The sequence below is a fragment of the Notolepis coatsorum genome (assembly GCF_963971535.1).
Source record: "Notolepis coatsorum genome assembly, chromosome: 1".
In the NCBI taxonomy this organism is placed as follows: Eukaryota; Metazoa; Chordata; class Actinopteri; order Aulopiformes; family Paralepididae; genus Notolepis; species Notolepis coatsorum.
In genome coordinates this window covers 176,530,807-176,543,146 of record NC_140165.1, presented here as the reverse complement: position 1 = coordinate 176,543,146, position 12,340 = coordinate 176,530,807, and the positions used below count along the sequence as shown (strand labels likewise).

Below are 12,340 nucleotides of genomic sequence, written 5' to 3'. Positions count from 1 at the left end.
GACAGATTGATTGCTCTTTCTCGATTCTGTGGGTGGTGGTGCATGGCCGTTCTTATATTGAGCTTTAAGTTCCCACCTCTACAGAGAATGACTCCCATTGGGACACAATACTGTCGGACAAATAACAAGAATTAACTCATTTGTATTAAGTTTAGCAAATAAGGAAACAGATAAATAACATTTCACTGCAGTAAAAAAAGCAATATTTCGATTTTCGTCCACATATAAGCCGCACCGTTATATAAGCCGCAGGGTCGAAAAATGGGGGGAAAAGCCGCGGCTTATAGTCCGAAAAGTACGGTACTCGATTTTTTTTATTTATCGAGTGACATGATATTGTTATCGATATCGTTATCGCAATATCATTTTTGGCCATATCGCCCAGCCCAGGGCCCTCTTTTTTTTATTGCGCGAGCGCCTCACGCTGCTTTCACCAGCTGTCATCAGAGATCAGAGAGTCAGAGCCTCGTGTCTTTGAGTCGCGATGGATAAGTTAACAGATTGGGAACTTTCGTTCCCAATGAGTCTGGGAAAGCTGCATTTTTGGAAACATTTGGATGTAATTACCGCGGGGAGAATTCGAGGACAGTAGAACAGTGCTGAATGACATCAACGGTGGATGGTGAACAAATGAACAGCAGACCGAAGTGGTTCAATAACTTCAATTGTTGTTTGAAGTTGGAATATAGCCAGTTGGCAAACGTTTTAATTTGTTCTTGGATGTAGCAGCTGGTTGGCGAAGTTTTGTTAATGTTATTCAACGCAAGACGTTTTTGTTGCTGACGTCAACAGTGTGGTGAGTCCTGATTTATTTTATATATATAATTGGCTGCTGGTCGAGTTTTTTCTGTATACTGTTGTGTCATGATGACATTAATGTTTTAGTCTGTGTCTGCCAGTACCTCTGTATACTCGCTACATCGGATTCGGTAGCATCCAAGCAGTTTTTGGACTGATTGTGATAACGAGGCACCGTGAGTCAGTCTAACACACGTGCTGGGAAATGGAAATAGACAGCATTCGAATAAGAAAGAAGCGAAACAGGCTATATGCCTATAATGCTTGTTAGTTTTCAGCGTGATATGCGTTATTTAGGTAGACCTATTGGACATTTTCATTTGTTTATCTATTAAGTTAATAATATAATAAATATAATAATATTATATAAACAGTGTTTCGAATATTTAAAACAAAATAATTATTTAATATTTGGCTATATAATATAATGCTTCATTCGTTTTCAGCGTGATATGCGCCTATCTGTTATTTAGGTAGACCTATTGGACATTTTAGTTTTGTTTATTTATTAAGTTCATATAAAACCATGTTTAGAATATTTAAAACAAATAAATTAAAAAATTTATTTTAAGTAGAATATTATTCTAAAAATGTTGGGCTTTCACTCGGGCTAGGGCTTCAAATGTTGCATTACAGTCAGGCTTATTTTCGGGGAGGGCCTGAATGTCATGGGCTCGGGCTGGGCACGGGCCTAATTTCAAGGCCCTTGCAGACCACTAGTAGAGATTTAAAACTGAACCATACAGTAGAGATGTGAAACTGAATCATATACAGTAGTGTTGTCACAATACCAATATGTTGACTTCAATACCGATAAGTATCGTGATACCGATTCTAAAATGATACCACGGAAAAACCTAAAATATCAGGACAAGTAATGGAATATATTACATTTAGTCATTTAGCTGACGCGTTTATCCAAAGAGACTTACAAGTTCTGTACGACAAGTGATCAGGAAGGGCACAACTCTTATCAGCCGAGTAACAATGTTCATCAAAGTGTTGAGTGCTACAGTGTAGGTTAGTATATTAGGACAAGTGCATGACAGAGTAAGGTTAGTTAGGGTTAGAATATTTTATTTTTTCTCTCATTTCAGATAATGGTTGAAGAAATGAGTCTTTAGTCGACGGCGAAATATTGGATGGGTTTCGGCTGTCCTGACTGTGGTGGGCAGTTCGTTCCACCATTGTGGGGCAAGGACTGAGAATAGGCGGCTTCTCCTTGATGACCCTCCCGGAGCTCGGATAGGAGTGGGTCTGAGACGGCCAGAGCGTAGGGGTCTTGAGGGTGTGTAGTTGGAGACCATTGACCAGAGGTAGGCGGGAGAGGTTCCCTTTGCCGCACGGTATGCCATATTAGATGACAGAACATGGAAAATTCGTTATAAAATTCTTTAATTAATTATAATATTTTGACGCTGTTGAAAAGTAAATACAATTATTCCGTTACTGCTGCTGAGGTATATTTGTTATTATGTGTAATCTCTCCACTCCACACTATGTTAGTGCTTGTGCAGCACAGGAGATAAGATTATATTAAAAAAATACTAATTATATATAGGGGTGTAATGGTACACGTATCCGTACCGAACCGTTACAGTACTGGACCTTTGGTTCAGTATGCGCTGTGTACCGAACTAATGCAACGGTACGTTAACCACTAACGGAACGCACGTGCAGAACTTTTTTTTGCGTGCAGAATAGATTGTATTAAAAACTCCAAATTCACCCCTTCCCAAAATATGTTTGTAACACAGCAGTGTCATTAATGAAAATGTTCATCCTTTTCTTGTTTGCCAAATAACACACACCCCCACAACTTTCAGTCACAGCTGCTGCTGTGTTTAAATCCAAAATATTGATAAATCCTCTGCCATTGTTGTGTAACAAGTCATCTCTTCTCTAGTCTTCTTTCTCTGCTTCACGTGAAGTTAAATCTACTCTAGAAGTGAAACTTAAAAAGGTTACGCTGGTGGCGGTAGCCAATTAATTTACTCAGTGGATTATAATAATAATTATAAATATATAATAATTATAAATATTTGTTCCTGTTGTGGGCGGCTACATGGCGTAGTGGGCAAAGCGCTCACCACGAAATGCTGGAGACGCTGGGCTTGTCAGTTCGAGCCCAGCGCTCCACATTTGCTTTCAGTTTAGCTGGTCGTCCGTACTAATACACATTGGCCGTATTAGGGGGTGGGAAATTGATGGGTGGGGATCGGGCGTTGTGGACAGCGACTCCTACAGGTCGGTTTGTGCGCCTGCGCAGTAGAATCAGGAAGTGTCGGGGGCAGCGTGAGCCTCCCACGCGTTACTCCTCGCCACTGAGAGATCGAGCTGTGCAGGTGAAAAGATGCGACTGCTGTTACCTCAAGTACCGGAGGGGACTTGTGCTATGTATGACTTAGTCCACATTGCAGCCGGCTTGTGGGAGGCAAGAAACAGCGTCCGTGACAGGGGAGGGTTGAATTGGATGATACGAAATTGGGATGGGAGAAAATATAGAAAAATGGGAGAAAAAGTGGATCAAAAAAAATATATTTGTTCCCGTTGTACCGAACTCGTACCGAACCCCAAAACCGAGGTATCTACCGAACCGTGGCTTCTGTGTACAGTTACACCCCTAATATACACAGATATAAATAAATATCTTCCTTTTGAATAAAATGGTTTCAGGAATCAGGATTGTTAGCCTAATTCATATGAGAGAGAGAATCGGCCCCTCCCCTCCCTCACTGTAGGAGAAAGAAACCGCTTCACTCCCAGTTCCCAGCTCCAGGATTAGTTGTAACCGTTTTGGGACCAGCTTGGACATTAGCAGCTAACATTAGTTTAGGTCATCGAACTGTCACATATGCTCCTAAATAATTTTTCTGGTTCGCTATTTTTGTCGCAAATGTGAGTGAAACACTTGCACTGTCGAGTCTCGACTTTAGGCACATGGCACACATTACAGCTGCTGAGCTATATACTATAGCTCAGGGGTGGCCAACCCGCGGCTCGCGAGCCGCATGCGGCTCTTTGCCCGTCAATGTGCGGCTCTTCCACCCATACATTTTTTTTTTTTTTACTTTTTTTTTTTTTTATGTCACTCATTCCATAAGGACGTAGAATAAACATTTAATTTTTTTTAAATGGTCCATTTGCATGTTCTTGGTATCTGAATCTAGGGACATATATAGATCAGTGTCAGAAATAGTGTGTCTGTTACTAGGCTTGAGTAAATTGTAATGAACCAAAGGAGAATATCAATTCTATTTAAACAAATTTTTATCTTTGACTGTAAATAACACCATGCTAAAATTGACCAGACCTGAAAAATCTAAGCAAATGAATAAAGGGAAGATGATTAAACAGAAGGTTTTGTAGATACAGTACTGAATTCTGCCATCTTTTTTATAATGTAAATTTCTCCACCATTTTTCATCATATTGCAACACCGTTTTTTGCAAGACGTTCACAGAAAGGTAGAGAAACTAACTGCGTTCTGTTTTATGGCAATAACGTTCAGGTTTGTGGGAGATAATCCCAAAAAATAAGAGAAATAAAAAAGTAAATCCAGAAGTGTGAGCTGGGTAGGGTAGTTTTTCGAAATTTGAAAGCCCTGAGTCTCTTCCTTCAAAAGACTACTCACTTTTGGCTGTGCCACTTCCTCCTGTCAATATGCGCCGGTTTCCGACTCAATGCCCTGAGATTTCTATAATCTTATATTTCACTAATAACAGTTAAAATAATTGGTAAACAAACGTAATGCTGAAAATATACACTTTTACTGTATATCTCGGGCTTAAGAGGTCCTGTGAGGCCCAAATTAAAAAGAAATTAGCAACTTCAGAGGCCAGAGGGTGGGACATATAAACACATTTACTATCAAATAGCATTGTGAGGCTGAACAACAGGACCAATTGACTATACATGTGCTTAAAGGGGAACTATCTTATAAATGGCTTTTTTCAGTGTTTACCATTGTTTCTTAGCTATGTGGACTTATATTAATAGGATATATGTCTCTAATTCTCATATTGGCGAATTCTTCCAATTCTCCTCTCACAATATTCACCCTCACTGAACTGAGTCATCTGAAAATTTGCATATCTGTGATGTCAGAGATTTCTCAGCTGCATAATAATGTGGCAGTTGATGTGGCAGTTGGCACCAGGCCACAGTGGTTGGAGCCCAGCCCCAAAACGGCTTAAGATCTTGAGGTAGAAAAATGCGGTTTTTAGTACTTGATTAGAAATACAAAACAATGCATTTTTTTTTTAAAGAAACCTAGGTGTTCCATAGACTCACAGGAAGTGTAAAAGTGCCCAAATAGTGAAAGAAATAGTAAAATAGTTCCCCTTTAACATTTTTTAAATAAACATTATTTTTTTTAAATGGCTAAAAGTGATTTTGTAATTTTGCAACCGTGGGTCTCACAGGGTACTTTTAACCCTTTGAGGCCCAAATAAAAAAGACATTAGCAACTTCAGAGGCCAGAGGGTGAGACCTATAAACACATGAAGGGTGCCGTGACTGAAAAAAAAGGTTGAGAAACGCTGGTATATGGTGTGGCTCTTTGTGGTACCACAGTAATTTTTGTGGCTCTTAGTCTCTGACTGGTTGGCCACCACTGCTATAGCTAATGTCCATTTGTTATTATGTGTAATCTCTCCACTCCACACTATGTTAGTGCTTGTGCAGCACAGGAGATGGGATTAAATTCACACACACTGCTCAGTACAGATATTAAACTGAAGTAGAGATGTTAAACCTGCTACACTTGACCATGAACAATGTTCAAGGACCCATAAAGTCAACCATATTGGATTTCCCAGAATTCTGAAGTTTTTAGAGTTTTGGCTTTTTTGTTCCTGCACCAATTTGAACCCAACTTGCAGCATATCTTTAGGGCCCAGTTATGAATTTTCATGTCCAACGCAGCTGAAAAACATGGGTGCTGTGAACAAACACATTTTGTGAAACTGGCACAAAATTCATGCATGACCACATGAATCAAAAGTTGCTGCATGACTTGGTTTCCAATACAGAAGTTGTTCAGTGATGTCCATGGATTACAACACCTACCTGTGACACATGAACCTCTTCCCCTCTACCAGCAGGGTGACATCACACAGCTGCTGAGCATCAAGAAGCTGCTTCAGTCCTGTGATAGGCCAAGAGGGGGAGGGGGGGCAGGTGAGGTGGAGAGGTGGGATGAGGGAGAAGAAGTTAAAGAGTTAAAACAGGGATGATAAATTAGAATGAAAGTGGAGGGATGAGTGGAGAAGAGGGATGCAAGTGAGGGGAGATGAGTGGTGAGCGTGAGGAGAGAAGAGGGATGAGATTGAGGGGAGAAGAGGAATGAGGGGAGAAGAGGAATGAGAGTGAGGAGAGAAGAGGGATGGGATTAGGAGAGAAGAGGGAAGAGAGTGAGGGGAGAAGAGGGATGAGTGAAGAATATGGATGAAAGTGAGGGGAGAAGAGGGATGAGTGTGAGGGGAGAAGATGGATGAGTGGAGAATATGGATGAAAGTGAGGGGAGAATAGGGAAGAGAGTGAGGGGAGAAAAGGGGTGAGGGGAGAAGATTAATGAGAGTGAGGGGAGAAGAGGGTGAGGGGAGAAGATGGATGAGAGTGAGGGGAGAAGAGGGGTGAGGGGAGAAGAGGAATGAGAGTGAGGGAAGAGGGATGAGGGGAGAAGAGGGATGACAGTGAGGGGAGAAGAGGGATGACAGTGAGGGGAGAAGAGGGATGACAGTGAGGGGAGAAGAGGGATGAGGGGAGATGAGGGATGACAGTGAGGGGAGAAGAGGGATGAGGGGAGAAGAGGGATGAGGGGAGATGAGGGATGACAGTGAGGGGAGAAGAGGGATGAGGGGAGATGAGGGATGACAGTGAGGGGAGAAGAGGGATGAGGGGAGATGAGGGATGACAGTGAGGGGAGAAGAGGGATGAGGGGAGATGAGGGATGACAGTGAGGGGAGAAGAGGGATGAGGGGAGAAGAGGGATGAGGGGAGAAGAGGGATGAGGGGAGAAGAGGGATGAGGGGAGAAGAGGGATGAGGGGAGAAGAGGGATGAGGGGAGAATATGGATGAAAGTGAGGGGAGAAGAGGGATGAGGGGAGAAGAGGGATGAGGGGAGAAGAGGGATGAGGGGAGAATATGGATGACAGTGAGGGGAGAAGAGGGATGAGGGGAGAAGATTAATGAGAGTGAAGGGAGAAGAGGGGTGAGGGGAGAAGAGGGATGAGAGTGAGGGGAGAAGAGGGAAGAGGGGAGATGAGGGATGACAGTGAGGGGAGAAGAGGGATGAGGGGAGAAGAGGGATGAGGGGAGAAGAGGGATGAGGGGAGAAGATTAATGAGAGTGAAGGGAGAAGAGGGATGAGAGTGAGGGAAAAAGAGGGATGACAATGAGGGGAGAAGAGGGATGAGGGGAGAAGAGGGATGAGGGGAGAAGAGAAGAGGGATGAGGGGAGAAGAGGGATGAGGGGAGATGAGGGATGACAATGAGGGGAGAAGAGGGATGAGGGGAGAAGAGGGATGAAAGTGAGGGGAGAAGATGGATGAGGGGAGAAGATTAATGAGTGAAGGGAGAAGAGGGGTGAGGGGAGAAGAGGGATGAGAGTGAGGGAAGAAGAGGGATGAGAGTGAGGGGAGAAGAGGGAAGAGGGGAGAAGAGGGATGACAGTGAGGGGAGAAGAGGGATGAGGGGAGAAGAGGGATGAGGGGAGAAGAGGGATGACAGTGAGGAGAGAAGAGGGATGAGGGGAGAAGAGGGATGACAGTGAGGAGAGAAGAGGGATGAGGGGAGAAGAGGGATGACAGTGAGGGGAGAAGAGGGATGAGGGGAGAAGAGGGATGACAGTGAGGGGAGAAGAGGGATGACAATGAGGGGAGAAGATGGATGAGGGGAGAAGAGGGATGAGGGGAGATGAGGGATGAGGGGAGAAGAGGGATGAGGGGAGAAGAGGGATGAGGGGAGAAGAGGGATGAGGGGAGAAGAGGAATGAGAGTGAGGAGAGAAGAGGGATGAGGGGAGAAGAGGGATGGGTGTGAGAGGAGAAGAGGGATGAGGGGAGAAGATGGATGAGAGTGAGGGGAGAAGAGGGATGAGTGTGAGGGGAGAAGAGGGATGAGAGTGAGGGGAGAAGAGGGATGAGTGAGGGGAGAAGAGGGATGAGAGAAGAGGGATGAGAGTGGGGGGAGAAGAGGGATGAGAGTAAGGGGAGAAGAGGGATGAGGGGAGAAGAGGGATAAGGCATACTTTTTAGGGATGCACCAATATCAACAGTTTTGCAGATAATACAGTACATTTTCTGTTATGGCTGATATTGATGCAGTCTATTTTAAAAACATTTCCTACAGTAATCCAATTTTGTACATACTGTAAGTGATGAGCATGAACTGTACAATGAAAAATAATGTCAGTTTCAGTCCATTTCAAAGCTATTGGTGCAAAGCTACGTGCAAGAACTATGGATGGGCGTGAGTAATCGATTACTCGTAGATATGAAAATATTATATAAATATATACGTTTTTTTTTACACATCTTTTTGTGTAAGATTATAACCGTTTGTTGGTTTCCTTAAACATATATATGTGAATGAAAAAAAAAAAAAATTAATAAATAACTTTTCGAGTAATACACGATCAATCGAGTATAGCATGCGATCAATCGATCTGGATTTTTCTTTAAAATGCCCATCCCTAGCAAGAACCCAAACGAAACCCACGTAGCAAAACAACTCTAAATGATGTGCAGCTTGACAGACATAATCATCATAAAAATCACTGACATCGGCCGATATATCATGGATCCATAATACCTTTATTGTCACTATTCTAGCCCTGGAATGGCTGATGTTCCATACACTACACGCATTCCATAGAACGCCCAATGCACTTCCTAGGAGGAATGCACCCACACGACATTCTGCTTTGTCATGCTCCGTTTTACCTGCCCTTCTGTTAAACGAACACGCCAACATTATGGGAAATGTGTTGTGGAAAAGTAGATATATTTTATTAAACGTGTGTTTTCAACCAAAAATTTCAAAAGGAATTTGATTTAATTTTTTTTATTCGAATGTTGATTTAGAATTCCAATGCTAACGTAACGAACGAAGGTCCAAACGTTCGGGCTCAGCCCTACTAGACACAAAGGATATCGGTTGTCAAGCTGCTTTTGTATGTTGTCACGATACCAACATTTTGACTTCGATACAGATAGGAAAGGTATTGGAATATATTATTAGATGACAGAACATGTAAAATTCTTTATACAATTCTTTAATTCATTATAATTTAAACCAGTCCTGGGCAATTTACGGCCTGCGGGGCACATCCGGCCCGCGGGCATCTGTGTCCGACTCCGGCCCGCGGTCAATCAGAGCGGCGTACCAAACTTCTTTGAGCAGGAGCAGGCCGCAAGTCTGCACTCCGGAATGCGTTCCACACACCTGGCTACTTTGCATAACAACAAGCGTTGGAGCCTCGGAGGGGTGTGGTCTGTGAGCGCCTATCAGCTCAGTGTGTGTGTCTCTCTAAAATACGTAGCTCTGAGCAGACAACACAGCATTAGCGTTGGCAGCAGCTATCAATCGTATTGGAGAATTCTGTGTTCACAGCGAAGAAGCCAGATATTAGGCCATTATTATTATTATTATTTTGTAGGGATGCACCAAATATTCGGCCACCAAAAATTATCGGCTGAAAATGGTTAAAAAGGGCACTTTCGGCTGAAAGGGTTTTAGCACCAAAAAAATAGCACCGAATGTCAAAGAACAGGGTTATGTTCGTAACCTACCCAGCCGTTACGTGTCGTTGTGATTCAGTCATTACATGCACAACGCAAGCTCTTCAGTCCTGCGTTCTACAGCCTGTGATAACTCCTCTTGGGACTCGGGAGTCGCACTGTTTCTATGTAAACTCCACCAGCAACGCGTCCAATAAATGAGTCTTTAACATGCTTTATATCCTCGCCATTACTATATGCCTGTCGCGGTTAAAAACCTTTTTAACTAACGTTAGCGTTAAGCTAGCTAACAATGCTTCCATTCCTCACTTTCACCAGCCTCTCTTAGGCCATGGTTAGACTAGTGTTTTTGTGGTCGTTTTTTGAATACGTTTGAATACGTTTGCTGTCCCTATTAGATAGAAATGCCGTTTTGGCAGGAAACGTTTTGGCCCTACTGAAAACGCTAAATTGTGTTTCCGTTTTGGAATAACGCCAAAAACTCGCCGACAACATGTCGTGTAATCTGCACGGAGCCGTTGTTGCTCAGCGCCCATGCGCAGTAGATACCATCTGCTAGAGCCATATGAAATCAGTTTTATTTTTTTCCAAATTCCATTATATTTTTTGTCCAAATTCCGTTTTTTCCGTTTTAATATTTCAGAATTCTGTATTTTGCTTTGTACGCTCATTTTACCATCAGAAATAGTGTCTAATAAGTGTGAATGAATAAATGTCCACAATTTAATAAGATATAACAGTCCATTTAATAGGGCTGTCTTAAATACTTCGAAGCTTCGTTCGATGGGCATGGGATTCGAATATGAAAATAAAATTCGATTATATATTAACACTTTGACTGCCTAAAAACGCTTTACAGCGTCATTGCTGGCCATGCTAAAGTTGCCGGGGGACGCTGTCCTTATATCAATATTTCAAAAATCTGGAATCGGATTCATATGTCCCCTCCGCTGGCCTGAGATTCACCAGCAGGACCCACTGAGCTCTCTGGCGGTTCAGGAGCGCCATCTGGTGGCCGATCGGCGCAACCGCTTAACAGGAAACGCAGTAGAGGTTTTGCTGGTCGGCCCTATTACTTCCGGGCACTCGTATAGGTTCCGGCACTCTAGCTCGTCACACTACATAGCGATCGATTGCCAATAACTCGATAAACAACATGATTTGGACGTATATACCATTATACAAGCTGGAGATGGACCGGGTAATAATATATCCCATAATGATAAAATTTCTACTCGACGATGATCGCCCAACGGCGCGCGGAGACTGGGGTGAGTTTCAGCGTGTAACGTTACCATCTTCGATACTAACTGCTTTTATCAACATTTGACCCACATTAGATGATTGGTATAACGCTGCCCACGGAATTATAAACGCCCCCTAGCCCATCCGGTCAACATCAGATGACGTGTAGTAACTTCTAGAAGTACGTCTAGTTGTAATTTTTTATATCGCGCTGATTGCCATCAAACTGTATTTCATCATCAATATAATGCATTTGGGGCTATATATCACGTTCTGGAGAAAGCTGCAGAAAGAGATGAAAACATACTTATACATTAGACCATACTTTACTATGAATATGTGAATGAAAAAGTTTAACGTTGCTACACAATGAACAATACATATAGGACTTTGAATGGGCCCTAATAATGGCAATGTAGCAATAGAATTTAAAAAGTTATAGCCCTGCAAAGAAGGGGACTTTCTCCATAGACAAATAGCGCTGGCAATCTATGGTATATCATTAATTTAACCCAAGGCAACCAAAGTGTTAAAAAAAAAAAAAAAAAAAAAAAAATATATATATATATTTTTGCAAAATCAACTCTGCCTCCCTTTGTTAACTACAACAAGCAATGCTGTTTGTTATTTAAGATGAGGTCGGACTCGGCACTGACAGATGTGTTCATTGTGCTGCTTTTATAAAGCCTCAAATGACGGCTTACAATATTTCATCAATGTTTTGTTTGTCTAAGATTTATAAAGGTTTAAACTTTACAGCACTGACAAAGTTGAACAAAGTGCTGTACAAGTCCAACAACATTATAAAAAAAAAAAAAAAAAAAAAAAAAAAAGGTTTATAGTCTATTCCATTTTTATTGCTCAATTCCGCGATTCCGTGATCGCGGATTCCTTATGGCTCTACCATCTGCGTGCCCTTCCGGTGACAACAGAGCTGTCCCAAATAGCTGCAGCTACCATGTGTTGTCAAGTTATTGTTATAAGGACCCCAGTCCAAGCTACAACAGTCTGCATTCCCTTAACAATTGTTTGTATTGAGCCGTATTGTATTGTACCTGATGCACGATATATCGGCCGCCGATATAATATCGGCCGATGGTCATTTTTTTACACATCGGTATCGGTCCGATGTCAAAATAGGGCCGATGTGAACAGGCCGATGTGACCATTCCTGTGTTTACGTGTGTGTATGCTTAGATGCGAGTGTGGGGGCGGGGCCGAAGTACTGCTGGAGGAGGAAGAAAAAAAATTTGGTGAGAGAGCAGCATGTCGTCTGTTTTGGTCATTCTTCACAGTGTATAAAGAGGATCCTCACTATGCTGTATGCAATGATTGTGAGGGCCGGGTAATGCGAGGGGGAGTTCATGTAAAATAGTTCAATACAACAAATTTGATAACACTTAAAAAACAAGCATCCCGAAGTCTACAAAGAATATGATAAACTAGCTCATGCTAACAAGCAGCGGAAGAACGCTACACCAGCACCAGCCGGTAGCAGCACTAACACCATAGAACAAGAGTTGGAAAAGAACAAGAAATTCAACAAGAACCAC

General features: G+C 42.5%; 1 protein-coding gene across 1 annotated transcript in view; it reads right to left on the bottom strand.

The window, feature by feature from the left end:
• Positions 1-12,340, bottom strand: part of LOC311228121 (kelch repeat and BTB domain-containing protein 8) — a 61,460-nt gene that overhangs the window by 26,122 nt on the left and 22,998 nt on the right. Inside the window, exon 3 of the mRNA XM_084314034.1 lies at positions 5,869-5,947. Within this exon, the coding sequence (XP_084170160.1) occupies positions 5,869-5,947 (79 nt within the window). The remainder of the gene's footprint in view (positions 1-5,868; positions 5,948-12,340) is intronic.